The 24,818-nt window shown below is 56.3% G+C and overlaps 3 protein-coding genes across 3 annotated transcripts; 1 reads left to right on the forward strand and 2 right to left on the reverse strand.

The window, feature by feature from the left end:
- Positions 1-6,967: 6,967 nt before the first annotated feature.
- On the forward strand, positions 6,968-11,354 carry VOLCADRAFT_98041 (uncharacterized protein; the record flags this gene model as incomplete). Its single annotated transcript, XM_002956926.1, has 4 exons — positions 6,968-7,062; positions 7,329-7,351; positions 7,486-8,255; positions 8,466-11,354. The coding sequence occupies 4 exons, from the start codon at positions 6,968-6,970 to the stop codon at positions 11,352-11,354; spliced, it is 3,777 nt and encodes a 1,258-aa protein (XP_002956972.1).
- Positions 11,355-15,462: 4,108 nt separating this feature from the next.
- VOLCADRAFT_98042 (uncharacterized protein) lies at positions 15,463-19,083 on the reverse strand (the record flags this gene model as incomplete). The annotated part of the gene is made up of 7 exons (XM_002956960.1): positions 15,463-15,801; positions 16,179-16,311; positions 16,989-17,110; positions 17,515-17,779; positions 17,897-18,030; positions 18,419-18,578; positions 18,944-19,083. 7 exons carry the CDS (start codon positions 19,081-19,083, stop codon positions 15,463-15,465), a joined length of 1,293 nt encoding a protein of 430 aa, XP_002957006.1.
- Positions 19,084-21,005: 1,922 nt separating this feature from the next.
- VOLCADRAFT_98043 (uncharacterized protein) lies at positions 21,006-24,617 on the reverse strand (the record flags this gene model as incomplete). Its single annotated transcript, XM_002956961.1, has 5 exons — positions 21,006-21,258; positions 21,419-21,730; positions 22,475-22,693; positions 23,018-23,459; positions 24,554-24,617. The coding sequence occupies 5 exons, from the start codon at positions 24,615-24,617 to the stop codon at positions 21,006-21,008; spliced, it is 1,290 nt and encodes a 429-aa protein (XP_002957007.1).
- Positions 24,618-24,818: the final 201 nt, after the last annotated feature.

Below are 24,818 nucleotides of genomic sequence, written 5' to 3' on the forward strand. Positions count from 1 at the left end.
ATTTGGGTGGGCTGGGGGTTTGGGGGGAAGGGGGAGGTTGGATTGCAGTACGAAATTGCATTGCTAATAGAGCTGTAAAGGTCCGAAAGGGGAAATTGTTAGTTGGTGACACGGCAAAGCTTGGTTGGGTTCTCTCCGAAAGCTGCTGAGACATGGAAAATTGACCCCCAACGGGACACGGGATATAATCCACTAAAGTGTAAGACGGAGATGCACAAGTATTATACCTTCTGTATGTATGTGCGCGGATGGGCGTGGCGAGCTGGTGGGTGTCAGGTATGTGATAAGGTGAATGGGAGTTGGAGGCAGTTCGACCTGTCGCCCCGTCACGTATGGCCATGACCCATACTGCTGCTCGCAGCTGCGGTTACATGCAGCACAGGGACATGGACACACAGAAACTGATTGCGGAAACAGGCAATACGTGGCCCATTTCACGCCGTACATGTTTCGTACCACCGTTCCTCACAGGGGTCGCCGAAAGCCTGGTGGAATACGCCAGGACGTATATGATTGATCTGGCGGTGGTGGGCTGCAGGTACGGCAAGGGTTTGTACGACAGTCAAGATTGCTAGTATAATAGCGATTATAAGAGTAAAGGCTGCAATTTTGGTGCTGTCGCTCTTCCAGTTCCCTCGCCTGCGCTATCGCTTACGACAGACGATTGATTGTCTGTCTGTTTGGGTGGCTGAACGTGTGGGTGAGGTGTGTATTTCTGATGAATGTATTGCCAAGACCGAAAGGATATATGCAAGGGCTGCTGCAATCAAGGCCAAGTCGACTGGGAGGGGAGCTTTCCCGGGGGCTCCTGTCCATTGACTCCGACCTCTGGTGGTGTGGCTTTTGGCAGTTCCCTTGGCAAAGCTGAACGAGGTTGCACCTTTATGACAGTGTATCCGACCAGTTTACCGAATCAGTGGATCCGATTCTGGATCTAGCAGTGGATTCAACCGAATCGTCTTGCCAAGTGCAGGGCCGTGACGCAAAACCTTTCCCGCAAACTATCCTCTCTGCATCCGCACGTTTATTTCCATTCGGCCCCGTCGCGCATTGCTGCATGCTGGATGCTGCATGCTTGGCTTTGGGGGGCTCCCCGGCAACGGTCCGTTGATTCCTAATCCTATTTACCTTGCACCTCGGATTGCGCCCTGCTCCGCCCCCTTCCTGCCCCCCATCCCAACGCCCACCCCCTTACAACTCGCTGTGGCGGTGGGCTCACTGGTTGATCGCCTGATCGACATCATTGTCCTGGCTGACTGGCTGGCAGAGGCATGGGCGCCATTCAAAGGTACGGCATACGGAGATCCCGTTGCTTCTGGGTTTGCGCGTTCCTTACCCTCCCCCACCCACCACCTTTGCAGATCGGTTCTGTGAAGACGTTCTTTTGGGTTTCGTCTAGCTCCGATCCTTTCTCTCTCTCTCTCTCCCCTTCTCACACACACACACACCAACGCACGTATGTTCTCTCCCTTCCGCTCTCTCTGACCTTATTGTCAATGACCTTTTGGTCTATCTTTACTTAAGTAAACGCTCTTTCCCCGCCTGTTACATTACCTGGGAATCTACTTGGCTTGCTCGCTTTCCCCCCTCAATGCATGAATGCATGCTGTTACAGTTGGCTCCTACGACCACCAGCTATCAACGGGTTTCGTTTATAATGCATACATCTCATGACCCTCCCAAGAGTGTAGGAGCCCCCGAGCCGTAAACCAACCTAGAAAAACCGAGCGACTACCGACCGACCAAATGCTATGTTGCGATGTCATGTTGCAATGCTGCGATATTACTGTATGATGTCAAGAAGGTGTTGTGTGGTCTGATCATGGCGTCTGTGTGTCCTCAGGTCGCTGATGTCGTTCATCGGTTTGGGCAGTGTGAGCGACCACAGCTGTCACCACATGCCGTGCCCCACGCTGGTGGTGCGGGGAGAGGAGGCAGTGCTGACCAGGGGCCTTATGCAGGCGGATGAGGCCCACCCGCCACAGAGCGCACAGGTACGTATGTGAGTGTAGGGGGGTGAAGGAGGGAGGACCCGTGGGTCGGTTGTGGTCGGAGAAAGCGCGGGGGGGGCAGAGAGGCCAGAGGGCAAGAAGGGAAAGGAGAGGAGCGAGGGGCCTGGGATGAGACAGCGGACGAAGGAGGAGAAGAGGAGGAGAGGTAAGAGAGGAGCGAGGGTTAAAAGGAAGGGGTTGAAAGGGATAAATGAAGGTTCAGGTTTAAGGGGGGGGACCTAATCTTAGGTCGTCATCGTGAGCTGGCGGCAAGACTCCGGCCTAGCTAGCCCGCGAGCTCGTTAGCTTGCTGTCCCCCCTCGCCCCCCTCATGAGCCCGCGTGTCCTCCAGGTGTGTGTGTGTGTGTGTGTGTGTGTGTTGCCACTTCCCACTTGGCCCCTGACATCCCTCCCTTCTCCCTCTCCCCCCCCCCCGGACCCTACCACAGCCCAAGCGCATCATGGTGTGCTGCGACGACTCCCCTCACGCCCATGCCGCCCTGCTGTGGGCGCTGGACAACACCCTGCTGCCGAACGACCATCTGGTGCTGGCGGCTGTGGCGGTGCCCGTACCCTTCCCGGTAATGGCGGTGGGGGGGGAGGGGCTGGTAAGGCTCGGAAGCTTGCCTTTACCTTCGCAAAAGGTTCTTAGGGTTCCTTGGTCCCTTCCCTGATAGGACGGGGTTCTGGGTGGGGGCGACAGCGAAATGGCCTTGTGTAAGCATACGTGCCTTAGGTATATGTATACGCTGCTGGCTGTAGGCTTAAATCGTGCAGTTCATGTTTAGCTGTTGCTATACGCATACACGTTTTCGCGCATAATTTTTTTACCGGCAAGCCTCTCTGTGAGAAAGGCGGCAGGCCGTCGGGAAGGTGTCTGGAAGAGAAGTCGAGGAGATGGGGTAGCCGGACGCGGACTAGGACTGAAAGCCTAAGAGCACGCACATACACAGATACATACACACGTACAAACACGTCCTCCCGCAGAAATCCTCGGGGGTATGGGAACAGGAGGGAAGGGAAGGGGTTTGTAAGAATGGGGATTTCAGTGAGGCAGGTTGGGGATAGTGCGCTAGCGGTCGATACACTCGTCGAAAGAGGCGGCGTCTAGGTAGTGGCGGGTGCAGGGACCAGGACGACGATAGGTGTCTGTACGACGGCCCAGAATACCAGTACGACAACCGCTCTCCACAGCGGCGCTCTCCTTACACTTTCACGTTCCAGCTCCTTTCGTCAGCCCTGGCTCGGTCCCCCCTCCACTTTCTGCGGCATGTTTTTACACGCTTTCTAACTGTTACCTTAAATTTGTTTACGTATCACACGTATACGTATGCACACGTACAGATTCTGGACGAGCCCGCTGCGGTGGCGGCCATGCAGTCGGCACAGTACCGCGAAGCGGCGGAAGCGGCAACTGCGGCGGCGCAGGACGTGGCGGAGCGCTGCGCGGCGGCTGCTCAGCGTCGCGGTGTCGGCAAGACCAAGATCACCACGGTGGCGCTGCCGCCAGGATCCTCTTCGGGGGATGTGGGCGCGGCGCTGTGCAAGCACGCCAAGGTGTGTTTCGCAAACATATGTCTGTACGTACGTATGTACATACATGTGTATTTACATGTCTATATGCGCGACGCCGCGGTAAGGTTTCCTGTATGCGATCTTCGTCGTGGACATTATATTGACTACCTCGTACAAGAATGTACAAGAACCTGGGTGGATGTGAACTCTTGAGACTCCCATCTGGAGCTCATCTCATGTTCCCGCCAAATCATCAATCTGCCCTTGGCATCAGCTTCAGGACCCTTTACTACACTTCCGCCCTCCCCACTCCCTCCGTCGTCAGTTGATTTCCTGCTTCTGCATCAATCTCCCTCCTCACCTCGCTAATTTCTCGCCCCATTCTTCCCCGCCTTCCTTCCTGCAACTGCTTCCTCAGTCTGAGGGAGTCGACTTGATGGTGGCCGGCAGTCGCGGCATGGGCGCCATCACCCGCAGCCTTCTGGGCCTCGTGGGAATGGGCTCCGTATCCGACTACCTGGCCCACAGCTCCCCATGCCCACTGGTAGTGGTCAAGGGCGTGGCGGCAGGCGGCGACGACGGGTCCGTGATGGTGGCGGGGCGACATGGCGACGGGCTGGCGGCAGGGCACGGAAGCGGTCCGGCGGGTCTGGCACCCATGGGCTCCACATTGCGGCCCATTACGGAGGGAGACGGAAGCGAGGCCAGCAGCATGCAGTAAAAGTAGCTCTGCTGCAGTAGCGCAGTGCCTTTACGACTGTAGCTGTGCGTGCTTCTGCTGGGGTTTGGGTTCAGCCTGGTTTCTGCGGGGTTTTTGATTATGATCGGTTTAGGAGGGGGATTGGGAATCAGCTGACCATCAGCGGGACTATGTCGAGTTGTGTGAACTCCAGGCTGGGGAGGTTTTTAGGGTTTCATGTGCGGAGTGTTGGTGCGGCTTGCAAGGGCTACGTTGGTGGTGGTAATGGCGGTGACGGTGCTAAGTTGTTTTGGCAGTTGGAATGGCAGAGGACAGGCAGTGGTGCTGCGGTCTTGTGCTGCGAAAGGAAGGGAACCTGGACAGAGAGCGCAGCAGAGCACAAGGGAGAGAAAGAGATAGAAAGCCCGATTGAGTGGTGATACTATGCTCGGCTCCATCTCTCTGTCCCTTCCTCCTCCGTCAGAGCTTCACTAGTTGCAGGCAGCTGATGCTTGCGTGTTGACAAAGGATTTTCCCATTTTATCCTCAAAACTGTTTGAGAATCCCCTCCTTCTGGGCTCGCGACAGCTTTCGAGGAGTACCCGGCAGGTTGTGGTGAGGTAGGGGGAACGGCCTCCGGTGCATAGAAGTTTGGCGCCTTACCCTACTGGCTATGATTGTAAAACTATAGCGCCTGGTCTAGCCTGGTCTAGCCTGCTCAGCTCGCGGGGAGGGGCGGGTGGTGAAAGACCTGCCTGGTGTTCTCGGTGAGGTCATCCTTGCCAGCACTGCCAACCAACACAACCACCAACGGGTACGGCATGATGTTGGACTCGATTGGCAGGGAGATTAACTGGAGGGGAGGCTTTGCTCTGGAGGCGCGGAAGCTTAAAGACGGCGGTTCGGGTCAGTGGTCTTGTGACCGAGGCCGGGGGAGGGGAGAGAGGAGGAGGGGAAATGGGATCAGGGCGGAGGGCAGTAGCGCCCACGGGGACCCGTGAGACCATGGCAGCGACCCCTTGAACCTGTCCCATTGTGGCGACAGACAGACGAACAGAAAGACGGACGGAAACCTCGTACCGGGGTTTGTGCGGAGCGGTTGGGTTACGTTCGAGGCCATTTGGACCTAGGACACCGCTGGGAGTGCCCAGCCGTCACGTTGCCGCACCGTCTCACCGTTGTCGGGTTTCGTTCCATTGCCGCTGTTAAGTAGTTCTGGTAAAAGTTGGCGGATGAGGGAGGGGAGGAGATTATTGAGGCTACACATTTTAGATGGGGATGTCCAGAGGATGCGAGGAGGGAAGTAAAGCTTGGCAGAAAGGGCTGGTTCACATCTCAGGAGGCGCCAGTGCGCGGCGTGGGGAGGGGAGGTCGGGCTGATGATGGTTTGGTGCGAGGTTTGGCGCGGTACTGGAGGAAGCACATGGCGGTTGGCTATGTTTGCAGGACCGTTGTATCATTTTGGTTGGTTTGTTGGTTGGTTAGCTTGCCTTGTGTGCGCCTGCTTTGCACATCATCACCGAAATTGGCGCCGGCCGTCATCTGGGTTCACACCAAACGAAAACGCTTGGAGTATCGAGGAGAAACAAAATGTGCTGCTGTTGATTTTTCGTCATGAACGCCGGCGCACAGGCGCCGTACCAGAAGCTTCCGTACATTTTCTGTTGGTAGGGCTTCAGGGGCATGGAGGAGGCGTTGCGTGTTTTATTGTCTGTTGGTGCGCCTGTAAGGTGTGTGTGCGGGGTACCAGGCTCCTTTCCCTTTGATACCCGTGTGCCGTGTCCCCGCCTACACTGCAGCTCCACCTTTAATAGCGGCGTGTATAACACCTGAGCTGTGTACCACAATACCGTATCTGAAGGTCATTGGTTGAGGCATGCTCTCCTCAGCATGGGCAGAGGGCAATGCTGGCGTATCCCATCGTAATAAATGTTTTCACCATGCGTGGAGCGAGGCTCCGAGAGTGGCTTGGTGCAGCGGACTATTGCACACATCTAATTTAGCTCCTTGCGCGTGTGGGTGTTGAATAAGCTGAATGGGCTGAACATGCCCGTGTCCTGCACGGATGGGTTGTGTGTGTCCTGCGGTGGCATGCCTGAACGTTGGAAGATGTTCCACCTAGATAGAGCTTAAGCAGCTTACACACACTATTGTTGGCTGGGAGCTGCTGCTAGTAGGGGGACTCCATGGCTTAAGTCGGATATGTAACCCACCCACGGATATGTAACATGCATCGTTTTGAATGACCGATCCTCGCGAACAGAGAGGGCCGTTGTGCGCACCGAATCTGGGAGAGCTCAGCCCTCGCTGCCGGATAGCGGGCCATAAGGTGTCACGCTCATTTGCGGGGCGATAGTGGCTTAAGGCATATAATCGGCAGGAGAGGCTGTATCGAGCTTGCCCGAATGTAATTTACAACTTCATTTACGTGAATGCACCGCAGGCTGCTGCCTGAACACAAGAGAGAAAGGCGAGCTAAGTCTGTGACCTACGGGTCGTCGGCTTCGGAGCGCACTTGTATTCATGGCGCCTGGCTACCATCGGAAACGAAGCCATGACATTTTCTTCCCATAGTATGCGTACAACGACCTCGTCTGGCTTTGCATTGCACAAGTCCTGGGCCACTAATTTTGCAATCTCGCGTGGAACAAGCACATCCAGCTTTTTGCAACACTCCCAATAGATAATGCTATGTTTTCATCATGTAAATAAGGGACCGATATGATCTGTTCTTTGAAGTCCGACATGATGACAAGGAGCCTTAGGTGCCTAGGCCACGCTAATGGCCTACGATGATATTTCATGCATATATCACGCTGCTGCCTCCTGTCATGCTGCTCGCATGGTTCAGGACTTCCGCACCGTGCAAATTGTCAGGTGGGATCTAGGTCCGGGCCCAATTGCAATGATATAGGTTTTTATAATAATGTTAGTATTTACAAGTATTGGTCTTGCGGCGTCAGCGCCTCGTCAACCATGGCACCACACAAATAGTAGTGGTCAGGCCAAGGCCGCAACGCTAAATCCAACAGCCGCTGCCGGAACCATAAAGACGCATGTTCTATCTGCGGAATAGGTGATTACCCTGTTGCCGATGCTCGGAACATCTCCCCGCGACATTGCCCTTTTGCCGCAACCCACAGGCCCTGGCTGCACCCTACCAAAGGTCAGCAGTTCCCCGCCTCAGCCCTTGCGCTCATGAGCCACTGACCCAGCCTACATCATGCACTTTGTGCGGGAGTTTCCAATGGCAGTGCGGCCACCGTCACGGGTACCATTGCCGCGGTGGGCTCGCTGCAGTGACGGCAGCCAATCGCAACACCGCCGCCTCGGTAACTGCGCAGAGTGACGGAACTGCCGACGGTGCCCGACGGATGTCAGCTTCCTTCTTCAGCTCGCCGGGGATCATGAGACGCGATCTCACGCTGTCCCCTGAGTCATACAGTTCGCACGGAGGCGTGACGGCGACGCCGGGGGAGCTGCAACTCCATCCACCGCGACAGCGGCAGCAGCTCCACCCGCCACCACTGCCGCCGCCGCCGCGGCAGCAGCAGCACCACGACCGCCACCGCCACGAGTATCGCCACAATCCACAGCATCCATTCCGGCAGCAGCAGCAGCAGCAACAGCAACAGGAAGGAGATGCGGAGCCGTCGGAGGAGGCTGTGCCGGGGTTATGTCCACGCGGGATGTCTCCTGGAGTGTTCCGGGAGCCGTTGGGGTTGAAGGGGAGTTCTCATGAACGCGAGGGGGAGCTTGCGGGAGTGAGGGGAAGTGAGGCGGGACGAGAACGGGAGCCTCTGCAAAGGGCCACATACGGCGACTACATCACAAACGACACCGGGCCGAGGGCGAGCGGGCTGCGGCCGCTTATGCCGCGGCACGCCTGGGACCCGGGGCCCCCAGGGCCGCTTCCCTCAGCACCCTCAGAGCCCTCAGAGCCACCTTGGGTGCAGTGCAGCCCAATGCCAGTGGCGCCAAACGCTGGCGTCCGGCTGTCAGAGGTGCCGGAGGTGCCTGACAGCCCTGCTAGCGGGACCGAAGCTTGCATCGCCAGCGGCCGCGACAGCGTGTCTACGGCTGCTGATGCTGATGCTGATGCGCCTGCTGCTGATGCGGATTTCGCTATGGCGGCAGCGGAAGCGAATGCGCTGCTACCGTCAGCCGCCGCGACGGCCGGCGCCGCGTTTCGCGCCGCGTTGCGGGCGTGCCGCTGCTTAGACGACTTAGAGAACCTCCTGGGCGGCCGGTTGCCTGTGTCGCCGGTTCTTCTTCTGCAGGAGCAGCAGCAGCAGCCTCCGGCAAAGTCAAAACATCAATTGCTACTGCCACTGCCCGCCGTCGACGCGCTGAACGTTCCCTGTCTGACGGCGGTTTTCAGCACTCTGCCCCGCTTACCGGAAGCCTTCAGCGTCGCAGGCCGGCGGCGGGTACGGCACCTAGTGACGACGTGCCTGTCGACGCGTGTAGTGCTGGCGGCTACTAACGGTGAGTTGGACGCTGCGGGAGCGGCTATCATGGCGGCGTCGCTGGCGACGCTGGGGCCGGATTTAATGGATGGCGACCCACGGGTCCGTGTCGCTCGCACTGACCTGCTCGACGCGCTTGCTGCGGCGGCCTTGGCGGCGTGTCGCCTACCCCTGCAGCTCACTGGCTGGAGGCAGGACGGGGCGCAGCACGCCGGCGGTCACAGCGACCTGCAAAAGCGGCGGCGGTATGGCCACAGCCCGCGGTCGTACAGCTCTCTGCTGCACGCGTTGGCGAAACTTGGCTACCGGCCGGATGACGTTTGGCTGGAGCGCTACCTCGTGGCGTCTACGCATTGGCTTCGGAGCTTCCCGCCGCGGGACCTTGCCGCGTTGGCCTGGGCGCTAGCGGTGATGCAGTATAGGCCCGGGGAAGTGTGGCTTAGCGAGCTGCTGGCGGCGTGGCCGGCGGGTCGGTACACTGTCGAGGCTCGCAGCGGCGGCGAGGGCGGCGGCGTTGACGGGGCGAGTGTTGGGCGGGCACGGACTGGGCCTGATGGCAGTGCGGCGCTGCCGCGCCGACGCGCTGACGGGCACTCGCTGTCGCTGCTGCTGTGGGCGTTGTGGCGACTCGGCGTGGCGGCACCTCCCGCCTGGCTGGACGGCGCTGTGGAGGTGTGTGCCGTACCCTCTGTCCCAACGTCGTCGTTTGGATCCGCCGCCACGCTCCGAAACCATGTTGGAACCGTGTCGCAGCCGTCGTTCGCCGCGGCCACCTGCCAGAGCCTGGCGCTGGTGTCATACAGCTTGGCGCGCATGGGCCACACGCCGTCGGCTCGTGTGCGTACGGCACTGCTGGCGGCTGCGGAGCCGCTGCTACAGCAGGGCAGCACACAGGACCTGGTGCTACTGCTGGTGGGTGTAGCGCACTGGCCGCGCGGCGGTGCCGCCACGGTGGTTTCGGAGCGGTGGCTGCAGCAGCTATGCCAAGCGCTGCGACCACGGCTGCCTGGCTGTAGCGCGCAAGCGCTCGTGTTATCGCTGTCGGCGCTGGCGCATCTGCGGTATCATCCTGGTGAAGTGTGGCTTCGCGAGCACGAGGCGTCGTTGCGGCCGTACATCGCCGGCGGCGGCCTCGACGGCCGCGCGGCGGCGCGGGTGGCGGCGGCATGGGCGCGGCTGCGGTTCCGGCCGGGGCGCAACATCGTCGATCGCCTGCTGAAAATGCTGGTGACGGCGGCGACGTCTGGTAACTTGCACGGCAGCGGCGGCGTACCGGAGCGGCGGAGATGGCTCTCAGCGCGGCTATTCGCAGATGGCCTGTACGGCATTGCGGTACTTGTGGCTGCCCGACGAACAGCAACCAACGTTGAGCATCAGCCGCCTAAACAGCCTCCGCCGGCGGCGCCGCTGCTTGCCGCCATTCATGTACGCGCGCTGCTGACGGCATCGCAGTCTCGCCTGCCGTACAGCTACCTGGATGAAGCCCTGCTACATCTGCATGCCTGGCGGCTTCTGCGGGTGTCGCCGCCGCACCAGTGGCAGGCCAACCTGACGGCTGTAGCGCGTGCTAAGCTGCACGCGACGCCGCCGAAGGTGCTGGTGGACCTGCTACAGCTACTTGCCTGGCCTGGCTGGCGGGGGTTACGACAAAATGCTCCGCCGCCGCCGCCGCCGCAGTCATCACAACTCAATGGCTACTGCCGAGAGCGGCCTGACGAGCCTGACAGCCATCCCGGACAGTGCGCGGAGTTTGCGGGCGGTTGCAGTAGCAGCGGTGACGGCGGCGGCGGTGACGGCGGGAGCTTCAGTTTGCCCGTCAGCGCGGCGCTCGTAGGGGCCATCATGGAGCGACTGACGGCAGCAGCACTGTCGGAGCTTTCTGTACGACAGTTGGCGGATCTAGCAACCGCAACGGCGGCGTTGCGGGTACGGCCCACGCGTGCCTGGCTCCGGCTCTTCCTTCAGGCTTTACAGACGCAGATTCGGTACGGCAGTGAAGCTCCAGGCCTAGATCCAGGATTCAACCCTAATCAGGATCCAAATGCGGATCTTGAAGGCTTCGATTTGTACCCTGAAGGCTTGATGCACCCCATGCTCCGCGACGGAGGCGCAGGTGGGGATTGGGGGGCCCCTGGAGCCAGGGACTTCCCCGAGGGGACTGCGGCGGATCTGCCGCCGCCGCCGCCGCCGCCGCCGCCATACCTGAGGGCCCTACGTGCAGCGGCCCACCTCGCGGCCGCTGTTGGGGATCAAGAGCTACAGCGCCTGGCGGCAGAGCTGTTGAGTACGGCCGGGTACGGGAGCTATGAGGCAGCCGCGCCGCAGCACAGTACACCGTCGTCCGACAGCGCCGATGGCGGTGCGGGTGGTGCCGCTGTTGTCGTTGGCTGCGACGGCCGGCGGCCAGCGGCGAAGCTGCTGCGTCAGCGTCGGGTTCTTATCCGCGGATGTACGTCAGTGGCTTCGGAGGCACCTCTTACCACGCAGCTAGATGTGGTTGTGGGCGCCGGTGGCCGGCCGGCGGCGGATGATGACCGAGGTGCAGCAGGCCGGGAAGGACCCCCGACGGGGACGGTGGAGGCGACGGCGACGGCGGGTCTCCCATGGCACCAGGGGGATCCCCACATAGGCGAGGTGGAGGAGGAGATTGGGCCGGAGGCACCTGAGGCGGTGCTTGCAAGGGTTGCGAAGGTGGCTTAGGAACATAAGATCTTGGTTATAATGGTGCTGCGAAGGAGCCGTACGGACTTGCTGCTTCGGCAGCGGTTTCGGAGACCTCTTTGCGGAGCTGGTTACCGCGGGGCATTTTGCATGCACCGGCATAAAGGCAAGGCAGCGTCGTCGTCGGCAGTGTGCGAACCGCAGGAGATAATTATCGCCCTCCCGGGGAGGAGCAGGGAACGCGGGACGCGGGGGAAGGGAAGGGAGGGGCCGAAAGAAGCTTGCCGTGTGATGGCGCCGGTTATGCTAGCAGGGGGCAGCAACGCTTTTGCCTTTCATTTTATCTTTATTGACCGCACGTGCAACTGTCTTTTAGGGTGGACCCGGCGATGTGGGAAGCAACTGTTGTGAATGGGTGTGCTCCTATGTCTTGACGCTCTCGGCGTGTGTGTTTTTTATGTCGTACATGTGACAGGTATATGTGCTGTGCCGTCCTTTGCACAGGCCATGCAGCAGCAGCTGCTTGCCGGGGGGAAACGGCGCGGGTTCGTGGAGATGTCGTACACATCGGGTTCCCGTCGCGGCTGACCACGTGGTCATAAGGTTACAACGGTGCCGTACTAACCGCAGCACCGGTGTGACACCGGCGGTGTTCGTGCACGTGACAGCCTGAAGGACCTGGCTGGTACGGGAGCGCTTTTGCGAGTGTTATGGCGGAAAGGGCTGCTTGTGTGTGTATGCAGCGCGTGCAAGAGGGAGCCTGCCCCACGCCAGCACGTCTGTCCGTCTGTCTGTCTGCATGTTTGGTTGTCGATTAGCTTCAACATGTTCAGGTGATGCGAAGCTGAGATTTACAGCTTCGAGGTACGGCAGTACGAAAGAGCACATGGGTGAGCGAGTCATCGGTCGTCTTCGTGAGGAGCACAGCCACATATGTCTGTAGAGAAAGATTTCATCACGCAAATTAAATGATCTCGGAAATCAGACGGGTCGTAGAAATTGGGACGCAAGAAAGGCATCAGTTCGGTTGCACTTTGTTGTTTGCTTTTTGTTTCCTACTGGCAACACCGATTTATCCCACTAGCAACAGCGTTTTTTTCCACGATTTGAAGTAAAAACATAAGTTTCCCCCTTCACTAGTGATGGAAGATTCAAGTCAGTTTATGCAAAAAACATAGTAAGCATCATTTTGAAATACGTCATCCATGGATACTCGTTGTGGGCGGTGCCTCAAAGATTTGCTGTGCTTTTGAGAGCTGTGAATGGGCAGCTAGGGTGTCTAGCAGCCCGCTGCCTAAAGGATGTATGCACAGCAGCCGCTGCACTAATCCAGCCACCAAACGGCCTTCCGACAGTCTGAAATGCCAAATTACAAATGGTGCTCAATATTATGTATGGAGATTCTGCGATTGAAAAACTAAAACTCAAAAATGGCATGAGGGTTTTGCAGGTTTTTTCAACGAATCGATTCCATTTCATCTAGCATCATAGCTAGCTGTCTTAAAACAGTATGTGTAAGAAACAGAAAAGAAAATTACGCACGGCGCAGGAACGAAGTCTGATCGAATCGCGTGCGTCGCAAAAGGCCGTATCCTACATCTGCTCCATCCCCAAGCCACACATCGCCTAGGTGTAGGTGGCGAAAGGCAATATGACAACACTCTTCCAAGTCGGAGCTTAATGTTGCCTCATGGATGCGGCATGCGGCTACGGTCCCCTTCCCGTCGAGGCCGATACTCTAGGCGCCCCTGAGCTAAACCCTAATTCCCCATGGGCTCATACTTTGACAATATTGTCTTGGCAACGGAAAAAAGTAAAACCTTGGGCAACACTAAAAACCCCACATTTCCCAAGGACTCTTATAGCGTCTTTTTGGACTTACCTCCTACCTTCATCGCCTCCTTTTCTCGGGCTAGGAAGAGATTTCGCATAGCATCTACGTAGAGGCCTTTGGAAGGTTTATCCCCGAACCGGCAGCAGCACCGGTGATGTGCCGCTGCGAAGATATGCAGGTTTCGCTGAAGTGCAGCTTTGCAGTACACGTACGGCCGTTTTAGAAGAATGTGCATTTAGCAAAAGAAACTGTTGGCCACTGGCGCGGGGAGATTACGCGCCGTCGCGATCAGCTCGTCTGCAAAATGAAGCGAGTTCGGGTATGTGTCCTATTCCACGTCATCCAGCCCGATAATAAGCACGCATCGATCGATTGTCTATTTGTCAAATCCATTTTCACGTTCTAATGCATATCATTGATGCTAATCCACGAAATACACACAGATAAAAACATATACAAGTTCGTCACTTGAAATGAAAACGCCAACCCGCAAGAAAACAAAGAGGCAGCTGCGCGTTATAAGCTCAAGTCACGACAGCCACTACCAACCCTCCTCAACATCCCAGCACAGTTCAGCCCCCACCCTCTTTTGAGTAGTTTACCACCCCATCACTTCCTGACCCGTGGTCTTTGCCCACGCCACCTCTCCTATAACATGCCTGCACAGCTGACTGGCCCCAGCTGCAAAGCTAGACTATCTCTACCTATCATCTACTAATAATCATTATATTCAACAAACTGTACAATCCTCATATCCCTCTATCTACCACTCTCGGCGACCAATCTGCCGGTCGGGGCTTAAGGGTCCCCCACCCGCCCTAGCTGTGCACGAAAGTCTCTCATATAAAATGGGGGGGTTCTCTTTATCTGAGTCCGAAAATTCGCAACATCCGATCCCACTCTCCTACATCGGTTTCAGCGAAACCTAACGCAGTGCGAGCATACTTAAAAACAAAGGACCGCAGTAGCAGCAGCAGCGGCGGCGGCAGCAAGCATGAGAACCTCTTCCAAACCTCCGACAGACGTGTGTCACATGCACACATCTCACAAGCACACAACCAACACCATTAGTTTAATCAGTTAGCAACATCGTCACCACCACCAGTGCTCATAAACACAAAACAACCCCCCCGCTATTGCTACTCGCAAAATTCCTCCGAGACCATCGGCGACTCCACTTCACCCGGGACAACGTTGTCGTTAACGATAACACCTTTCTTAAGAAAGGTGCTGATGGCCGCGCCCCTTTCGCTCCTTCACTTTCACCCCCCAGCGGCAAGAAAGATGTTACGCTCCCGCCAGCCACAGCCACCACACGACCGTTTTTCCCATGTAACCAGGCAATCCATTATCATCAGTCTCGCTCCGAAACCTCACGGGAGACAGATCCTGGCGTAGGGCTCACATGGGCATGTCAGGTTTGTACGGGTATCTAGAGGTAACTCAATACATGGGGGCCGAGATGTACAATTTCAACATACACACGCCACACACACGTTAAACACACAGACTTCCTTAAATGACATAAGCATGTATTGCATGCGAGGAAAACAGTCAATCGGCAGTTTGGGGATCACGAAAATAAACGGGACTTAGAAAGTTGTTCTTGGCCGGTCGTGCATGTGTATGTCGTACGTCCGTCTAGCCGTGGTGACGTGGCCGCTGGTCGGTGTCTATCCCACAACCCAAACACGGTCCAAACACACCCACATCCATGCAAAACACAGTAACATCATCATCATCCATGCGTTTCCACGGCAAGACTCACGCATACGCATACGCATGCAACAAAAACCGAATGCGTGTCGTACAGCTCACAACGGTGTCTTTATGTAAGCCATGCCGTCTGTTTCCGAGGGCTCCGAACGCAAACACGCACACGCACCGTAGCGATTCCGCTGCCGTGCGCGCCTCTCCCCTCCTCCCTCGCACAATATCATCTGCAAAACCTGACAGGCTGCCTCTCTCCCCTCCATCTCTCTCTCTCAGTCTCTCTCTCCCCACACCCTCCCATTCCGCCCTTTTTTCTCATCCCATCTCGTCCCATCCCGTATTCCCCGAGCCTCTTCCTAAAACTGCCGCACAGCACAGCGCTCTGAGGACCTCCCCCCGGGGGATAGCGGCACCCCCCCCCGACACTCACTACCTGTCGCCGTATGTCAGCTGTTCATGAATACCATCACTACCACCATCGTCATCGCAATTCGTCTTAACTCATCGCCTTAACCTTTTCCGTCCTCCTCTTCCTCCAACCCCCCGTCATCACCACCTTCCTCCTCGTCCACCCCCTCATCATCACCAGCAGCCGCATCATTACTGGGGTCGCCTCACGAAGCCCTGTGACAGCACATCCGCGGTGCCGCTGGCCTCACACGCCTGCTGGCTGACCGCCCGGTACAGGGCGCTGTAGCCGTCCAGCGTGGTCTGTCGAGAGCGGCGCATGGCCTCCATTCCGATAACGCGCTTCCCCTCAATGAGCTTCGTGGACCGCTCACGATCTATGTGGTTATTGTTATTGTTATCGGTTGTAGTTGGCGGTTGGCGGTTGTGTAGATACGTTGATGATGCGTTCAATACGTCGGGAGAAGGCAACGGGAGGCGTGTGTGTGGGGGGGGGGCGAGGTTGGTCGGGTGGTGGGTGTCGGAAAAGGGCTGAGGGAGGGAAGGGACTGAGAGTTGGCGACGGAAAGGAACGCGAGTGGAAGGGCGTCCTGGGGCGCTGAGGGCGGAAACTGTGGAGGGCGTTTGGAGGAGTGCGGCCCCCGGCCTAGCTAGCTAGCGAGGCTAGCATCCCGCCCGCCCGCTGGGTAATTCGAAGGACGCGGCGGTTAAGAGGTCTTGGGTCTTGGGCCCAAAGGCCGCCTAACGGGAACGCTCAACTCTTGAAGTACAAGGGATCTCTTCCTGGGTAAGAGAGTGTGCGTGGTGGGCGAAGAACAGTAGCAGCGGCAGCAAGGCGACCAAAAGGAACCTCGCGGTAAGGAAGAAGACCGGGCAACTATCAATTAGGGGAGGCGAGGAACATGTACGGCAGCACACTCGCCTTTAATGATGTCGTACAGGTCCTCCCACGAGTCAAAGAGTATGTGCGCGTCGATGAAATCCTTGTGGTACCAGTCAAAGAACTCTTCCCAGTCCTTGGGCCGGTCTTTGAGCAAATCCCTGAAATGCAAACACACATACATACATATAAATACTTATATACATACATACATACTTATGCTTACGGTCAGGCACTACTACTGGTAGAGCACGAGGTTCCGGGATCGAGGCCTGTCAGGCTCGATAAATCCTTCCAATGGTGGTCGATGGACGGTGGTGACCTGGGATAATGTTGACCTGCGAGCTGACCAGGAATGGAATTGAGCCGTCGCCGATCCGGCAGACTCCGTTGGATGCCGGAGGTGGGTGCGGAACCTGAGCGATCCACTGAGAAGTTGACTAGGGTGACTTGATGAGGGTGCCCCGAAATACCGGGGAAGGCAGGGTCTGCCGGGTAGCGGCCGCAGGGTGAAGATATGAAACCCCTGTCCCACACATCATACATACATACACTGGGGCGCCATCACCTGCGTCATAAGGAGGTAGGGACGCACCCGCATCCGGACCGCGCAACCGACCTCCTCCTCCCCCCCCTAGCGCCATTCCTCTCCCTTTCCCACTTCACACACCATCACACGGAATTTCCTCTTCTTCCTTTTCTTGTGTGACAAGTGAGAACAAGCGGGGTAGAGAAGGACCTCCGTATGCCCCCAAGCTCCTTCCCCTCGAACCCTGCACTCTCCCTGCCCTTCCAACACCCTCGCACACCACCCATCCATATTACAGCGCACTCGCACCTGCAGCAGAAGACCATGACGTCATTGTTGTACGACGCAAGAAGCTTCTGGAAGAAGCTCGGACTGGGAATGATGAACACTGCGCCCGCGGTGAGGCCTTCGTACATCTTCATCACGGACGTCTGGAGTGTGTACGGCACACGCAGCAAGGCGTACGGCAGATTATAATCAGTGCGTTAACAGTTCGTTCACACAACTTAGTAATGTTTACAAATGAGACATCGGCCCGGACTGTGAATGTCGCCCTCCGCTTGAAGATGTTTGACTAATCACACCCCACACCCCACGTGCCACTGGGGGATGAGAAGGTGGGTATTTCGTTCGCATGCTCCGCTCTCCTAGTGATATATTTTCCCCCCTCTTACCCCCTCTGCATATGTCCGTGTCAAGCTACAGCCCTGAGCCGTTTGGCCTACGATGCGGTTCTCGACGGCTACAACGCAATGAGTGACATTCTGACCTGGCTCTGGGGATATAAGACTCTCGGATAGGGATATTAGACATCATGTTGTCGTACATTATTCACCTGGTACGGCACGGTGATGACGCCGCGATGGTGCGCGAGTACCGTAGGCCCGCCGTAATGCTGCCGGTACATCCGTACATGTTCCGTCAGGTTCTGGCTCCGGATCCAAGGCGCAATGACGGTGTTTTCCAAATGGTACGACCCTGACGGTTGGACGAGCGCCACTCGCGGCCGCTCCCGCGCGATGAGGTGCGTTGGCGGCAGCAGGCAAACCCCCACGGGCCGCAACAGTAACAATCGCTCCAGGGGCAGTTTAATTCCGCGTCTGCAGTCGCCGGCGAGCAGCGGGAAGGCGATGAGGGGAATGGGCCACATTTGCACAAGGACTCAAAGACAAGTGCGGTCTAGCTGCACTCGCGGCCACTCGGGTTCAGGTACTCACTGGGAGACGAAGAGCACCTCGTAGGGGTTGTTGACTACCCACCACACATGCTTTCGAGTGGCTGCTTCAGCCATGACCTGCTGATAGGCGTCCTGGTCCGATGCCGAAATCCCATAGTCAAAGCGGTTGGTGACCTGGCGAGTAAAGGAGCAACCGACCCATGGGGCGGCAGGTGGGTAACAGTGGGCAGGCATTTCCCCGGGACAGGACAGCAGTTGCTTTGGGAGCGTCTAATTGCAGCACAGTAAGGTCAAAGATTTGAAAGGCATGGAATGCCAAGGCAATGCACGGCTGGAGTGGTGTGTGGAGATGTACGGGAGACGGAGTTGCTTTTCATGCCTAGAGCTTGCGGTTTTTTTCCCACGGAAAAAAAGCGGCGATGCTCAGGGTTAAAAACTGAATACGACGCCAGTGGGCATTGGAGGGTAGTGCAGCAGGATATTCGCGGATGCAGGTACAGTCGCAGATTGGGAATTGGAGCGCTTTTGTGACAGGCTGCTTTAAGGGCGTGGTAAGGCCCACCTGCAGGATAATTGGTGTCGTGCAATCTCCTTGGAGGAGAGGCCGCGCGTCCGGGATTGTGTCGCTGAAGACAAGGATGTCCGCGATGTGGCATAACATGTGCCCCAGGTCCTCCCAGATTGCCGTGGCAGCCGTTGAGTTGACGCCATAGTTTTGAAACCTGTTTGGAGGAATACCGGCACGTCTCGAGTGACGTGTTTTTACTACAGCGTTATGAAGAACAATGCTGTGTCCATCAGAAATGCAACAGCGGAGGAGGCGATATGTGATGACAATAACTCCGCTATGGCATTCCAGCCGCTACAACCCAGCGCCTCACGGACTTACAGGCCAGGGTTAACTCGCGTCCACGGAGCCCCCAGGTGGTCTGCAACTGCGATCCAATCCCACAGAGTACCGCTATGCCTTGTAAAGTATGCAATCCGTAGAGGATGTCCATTACGGCATTGCCGGCTGCACAAATGAGGCGTTGCAAGAGCTTGAGACTGAAGATATGTTGATCCCAGCATCATCAGCGTAGCGTACCTTATATCCACGCGAGGGCTGAAATGCACCCAGTCCACTACAGACCCGTACATCAACCGTAACTCTGTTTCGTTATAACTTGCAGATGCCAGTCCTATGAAAATTAGAGCCAAAAGACAATTGAAGTTGATGGCGGACATGGTAACAATCTGTCCAGGTTGTGCACTATTTACACAAGGTGCGAGGGGTAATTTTAATAGTTTTTTGCTGTGTTAATATGCATAAGATGTCATAGTTATACCAACTGGACTTGTCTTCAAGAGTCAGAGCCATTCTTTTGCACACGGCAAACTGTTGCCGTACTGATGAAATTGTGCAACCAAAAGGGTAGACACTCTCTTATCCCCAAGGCTTACAACTGTTTGTACAGGTGCGCAAAGCTTTCCACGTCTTGGGGCTGTCAAGACTACCAGGGCATTGGCGCGGAAGTGGCAGTGTCCCTCCCCATGGCACGCGAAAGTGCCACGCCTTTCTCCTTGGATTTACCATCCAACTCCCTAACATTTACACTACTCCAATACTCAATCCCTACGAAGCTGCCTTACGATAGGGCGTTCAGGGCTGTTGCCTTGAACCTTAGGTGCTGTTAAACCAATGATACTAATGTACAAGTTACGCCTTTCGTTACTCAGGCGTGCTGTCGCAACGATATGGCGCATGCAGGGATGTTCGACCCTGCAACATGACCTCTGTTGACCTACCTACCTATAACCTACCCTCACCAGCATCGCTGGAACTTCAGCGCTGTAATGTGGATGCCCGCGTAGGGCCGCACGTTACATTTGTATCGTGGCCCCGGTTCTGTCCCCCTGGATATGCGTTGAATTCGGCATGCGCACGCACGTACTTTGATTCGCGCGTCGGAATAACGTTCCGTCTGATGCGAGAACTGTAACGCGCATGCTAGAATAAAGCCCGCGGAGGTCTATTTTGTCGTTACAAGCGCCCTCTCCAAAGCGAACGGACACCGCGCTCGACGTCACATGACCGCCGATCTCACGGAATGCAGCCATGCCAGAGCCGACACCGACCTTCTCGCGCCTCCGCTTGAATCCATAGCACCTCAGTACAGGGCCACATCCCAGAATAAATACTCAACCCAAAGTTCACATTCGTGCCCATACATAGAATCTATGCCATAATATGGGGTATTCTTAAAATTAGATCTCCAGAATACGTTTTCCACGCCGGCATCGTACGAAGGATTTCAGCGAAAATCCAGGGCAGGCGCCAGGAATTGGCTAGAAGATGACTTGAAACTCCGAAGGATATCTTAGCACGATAATAAAAAATGGATGGAAATTATATCAGTGCTATGTGTTACGCTATGTGCTCCATGTACGGTACGTACGGTACTGTACAGCAAAGAGAGCAGGCAAGTATAGTACCTGCTGCTTGTCCAAACGTTATTATCGCCCCCCTCGTCGCACGATTTGATGCACACGGCGGCGCACTCGCACGTGCCACGTACCACCCAACAAAAATCACCTTCACCTCGGCGCCGGGACGGAGTCCCCGGGAGCAAGAACGACCCCATCCGCCCCTGCCAACCAAGCAGCTGGAAAGCTGCATGCACACAGTACAACACACGCCTACTCCGCCATATGCAAGTGATGCAGCAGTAGCAGCAATAGCAGTAGCAGCAGCCTAGTGCATACTATATCTGGAACAGCTGGACCGTTAACAAGCGAGCACGCCTGTCCGTTTTTAAACGTGCGTACAGAAAGAGAGGCGACCCCCTCGCAATTGACGGCGCCCGCACGTCGGGCGTCAATTTAATGCAGAAACAACAGCAACAGCAACTTGGAGGAACAGGGGCGGGACACGACCCCGGGGCTCTCGCTCAACATCTCGCGGTACGTGGCAGCCACGTGATGCCTGGCGGGCCTCCCACTGCCATAAAGGCCTCTTTCCTCACATCTCCTCTTTCCTCTATTCTTTCCTCTCTTATTACCTTTCTTCCCTTTTTTCTTACATCATCTTCTTCACATCATCTTCTTCTCACTTTCCTAGGACCGACTCCCCCACATCAGTGCGGGTGAACCCCCCGGCCGATACCTACCTACCCATTCCGTTTAAGACACGTGCCCAAACCCAGCAGCAAAGCCGCCCCCCCCAGAGCACCCGCCGCCACAGCCAGAAGCACGCACGGTAGCACTAAATTGCGCATGCCGTACCACGACTGCGTGGTGAGTACGACATTTTTGGCACCGCCCCAGCCATACGAGTTGTAGCGGTTGGCCACGTGGAGCCGCAGCACACAGCCAGCAGGCAGTTGCTCGTTCAATGTGCCGTACAACTTGGCCGCAGTAGGCCTGCAGGTGTGATGGCCGGGCGAAGTGATAAGATAACGTTGCGCGTGTGTCTCAGAACACGCGTGTGTGTATGTGTGTGTGTGTGTGTTTACCCCTGCCGGATCATACATATGGTGGCACGGTCCCCTAGCACGTTTCCGTACAACCCGTACATACAGACCTGGCGCTCGCCTGCATCCACACTTGGAAATGCCCCGCCATCCCCACCGGCTGATTCAACGACCCGCCAGTACGGAAGGCAGGCACACTGTTCAGGTTCGTGGCGTTGTACATGCCGTACAGGTTCCGAGCCACCAATGGCCACAAGATGCCATGCTCATCCAGTGCTAGTGGTGCAAATACCGTCGTTCCGCTGGCACCGCTGCTACTGCCAGTTGCGCGCGCTGCGGTATCTGTTGCGGCAGTAGCAGCCTTCCCGCAGGTGGCCGAGTCGGCTTCCAGTGTGAACGTGTCGTTGAAAAGGGAGGTGGCTCTGAGACCGCACGGGTTGATGAGGCCGGAGAGGGGCAGGGTGGCGTTGGGGCTGGCCCCCAGGTAGAGCCTCGGTCGACAACTGCACGTGTGTGTGTGTGTGTTCAGCCACGGACCGCCGCGGCGGTGGGTTCGTCAGAAATCACTAAAGCGCAGTTTAGGAAAGGCGGGTTTATTAGCGGCGGGTGGAGAGTAGTGATGTGTAAATGGGTTGGGAATAGTAAGATGTAGATTTCGTCTTCGGACGTTAGGGTTTAGTTTAGTGCCGTACAGTTTAGGGGGACAAACAAAGCGAAACGTTTACTGAACAGAGCTGTTTGCATTTTTCTGATGGTGGTTGCACAGTAATCTTGGTGAGTAAAGGACAGGCACTGTCTATCCTCACTGGATTGACCGCTGTACTGCTGTACTGCATGTGATGCGAAATGTAACGCTGTCGGGCCCAACAATACCATGGGTGCATCAGTCGTATCTTATCTACCCATGTACATACGCACCCTTCCAATTTTATAATTTTTTTCCGGGAATGACTATATATGTTGTCAGATTGTCATAGAGGTAGCAGAAACGTATTAAGGATTCATTCGTACATGCCTGTGCATGTGTGTGTACATCATGTACATCTTTTTCATTTTCCTTTTCCTCTCCCTCAAGCGAAACACAGTCCATGTGTACGCGCATGCGCAGAGTCGCCCCTTGTTTTATGTTGTCGTACTATGTCGTACATGTACTACGCGGATCTTACATCTCCAGAGAGCTGGCTGGCATCTGCTGCCCCGATAGCTGCTCCCAGTTGATGCTGCGAATATAACGCTTATGCGTGCCGTACAGTCCTTCAATCTCGTACAGCATGTAGATGGGCGGCCGCATTGTGCGTGGTATGGTGAGCGTCAGGATTTGCCGTACACCCGCGTCGCCAGATGCCCACAATGTCGCCTGTGGATCCAGTCTGCGGTGTATTGGGCTGTACGGCATACGAGGTTTACTCGGGGAGATTGGGCATATTGGCGGCTGAGGGACACGTAAAAGCCGGGAGGACGCGGGGAAGTTGTGGTTTCGGAACAAAAATCCGAGCCCTCATACGCTAGCAGTGCATTCGTGTGCCTGTACGTGTGCCGTACACATACACAGCACTTAGTCATGATGTGCAAACAGCCAAATCACCAGGTCAACCCGACATGCTCCTCCCCAAATCCCCGTCCCCTCCCAAAACCCGCTTTCTCTCTCCCCTCACACCCTGGATGCGTACCCGCTGCCGCCGCCATCCAGCGGTGTTACATTGTCGTACCGTGCTCGTACTTCCACAACCCGCAGCGACGCTACCAGCAACGGAACCCCGAGCCCCAGGCCCAGGGCAAATAACACCCCTAGGACCGCCAAGGCTCCAGGAAGGGTTGTCTGCGGACGAAACACGTCGTACGTCTGCTCCCGGAAACGGCGCAAAGCGCCGCCGTGGGGATCTCCGCGGCAGCGGTGAAACCCGCCGCCGCCGCCGCCGCCGCCGCCGGTCACCGATCTGCTTTGTAAAGGTCCAACCGGTTCTCTAGTGCTGGCTCTAGGATCGGTGTTGTTGTTGGTTGTGGTTGCAGATGTGTTAGTTGTGGCAGCGGTTGTGGTGTTGGTTGTGCGTTGGAAGGGGGATCCGGGGGCGGTGCTGCGGCGCTGCGGGATGGTTTGCTCGTCCTGTACGGAGGAGCTGGTGTTGCGCCGGTGCTCCTGGGGAGCATGTGCTGAAGACGGGGTGGAGTATGAGGAAGCCGGCGACGCCATCGTGAGCTTTGACTCCACTGATGGGAAGCTTCTAGAAAAAGCGACCCTCAAGAAGGACGTTTACCGTTGTGCGCTTTAAACTCCTTCTATGTATTTTTGGTTATTACTAAAAACGTGCTCCGTTTCGGGTGATCTAAAATGCTGACACTGTTTTCTCCCTCAGTCGCTTGTCAGTTTAATGAGCAAATGTGTAGCATCCCGGCCAAAACAACGCGCGATAACTAAAGATAAAACCTTATGCCAATAATTTGCAGTGAAACGTTGTTACACCTGTTGCCGATAATCGTGAGCAACCTCATCAGTCAAAATTTGACCCAAGGGTCAGCTGAGGAGCTGTGACGAGAGGCTGGTCGACACAGCTGACTTTCAGTAATTCTAGATGGAGCTCCGGTGGAAGCTGACACCTGCGTCTGCTATCCAATGGTGTTCCCCGCCCTATCGCCGTTGAGAAGTTTGATGCAAATTAAATTTCGGCGCATGCTGGATTTGGTTTGGCGGGAGCGTGTCGTTAGCTCGATAGCTTCCGGCATTATGTTAATTATTCCACAGTCTTATATTCGTAACATGGCCAGCTCTAATTTTTTGCAAACAGAAAAAGGAAAGGGAGAGTAAGGCGCATCCTGCAGGACAAAGCTGTGATACTTTATCATCCAATAGGTTTCCTGACTCGTCCCCTCAATTTCAACTTTTGGGACCAGGTGCAGCCGCGTGGCCATACAAAATTGTGAGCATTCTCTTAGGGTGATATTCCAAGCCTGCAACCCGCTTGCTGGACGGGATTCCAAGAAAGGTAAGCTTTGGTGGAGCTGGTGGAGCTCCCTTATTTGGCCGCCAAGAACCACTTTGGCACGAGCGAGACTCCTTGGTAACTCGAATAGATTCCCGTCCTTTTCACTGGCAAGGATTGCATGACCCTGTGCCTGGGCTCGCGGTCCTTCAGCTGACTTCCTTAAGCTTGTAAGTGACGGGAGCAGGGAGTCCTTTAACCACGATTTATGGGAAGGGCTTTGGGACTGCTTGTCAGCAAATTCAGCCCGGCGTTTCTCTGCTTCACCGGGCACGCTCTTGAACTGGGCCCGCGCTGCAGCTGCAGCTGCCTTCACGACCTTCAACTGCATGGAATTGTTGGGGATTCGTGCGCCTTTCTCCTTTGTGAGGAAGGCGGCCAACAGCAACAGCAGCAGCAGCTCTATCACAAGCTTTTATCACGAAGCGTTCACCGCCAAATCATCACCTCTATATGGCTTTCCTGCTCGTAGCCTTCTGCTGGTCCGGTCATGCGTCAGCTCACTACTGTTTGCGCGTTCAGTCATTTGCGC

Source organism: Volvox carteri (genome assembly GCF_000143455.1).
Source record: "Volvox carteri f. nagariensis unplaced genomic scaffold VOLCAscaffold_67, whole genome shotgun sequence".
Lineage (NCBI taxonomy): Eukaryota > Viridiplantae > Chlorophyta > Chlorophyceae > Chlamydomonadales > Volvocaceae > Volvox > Volvox carteri.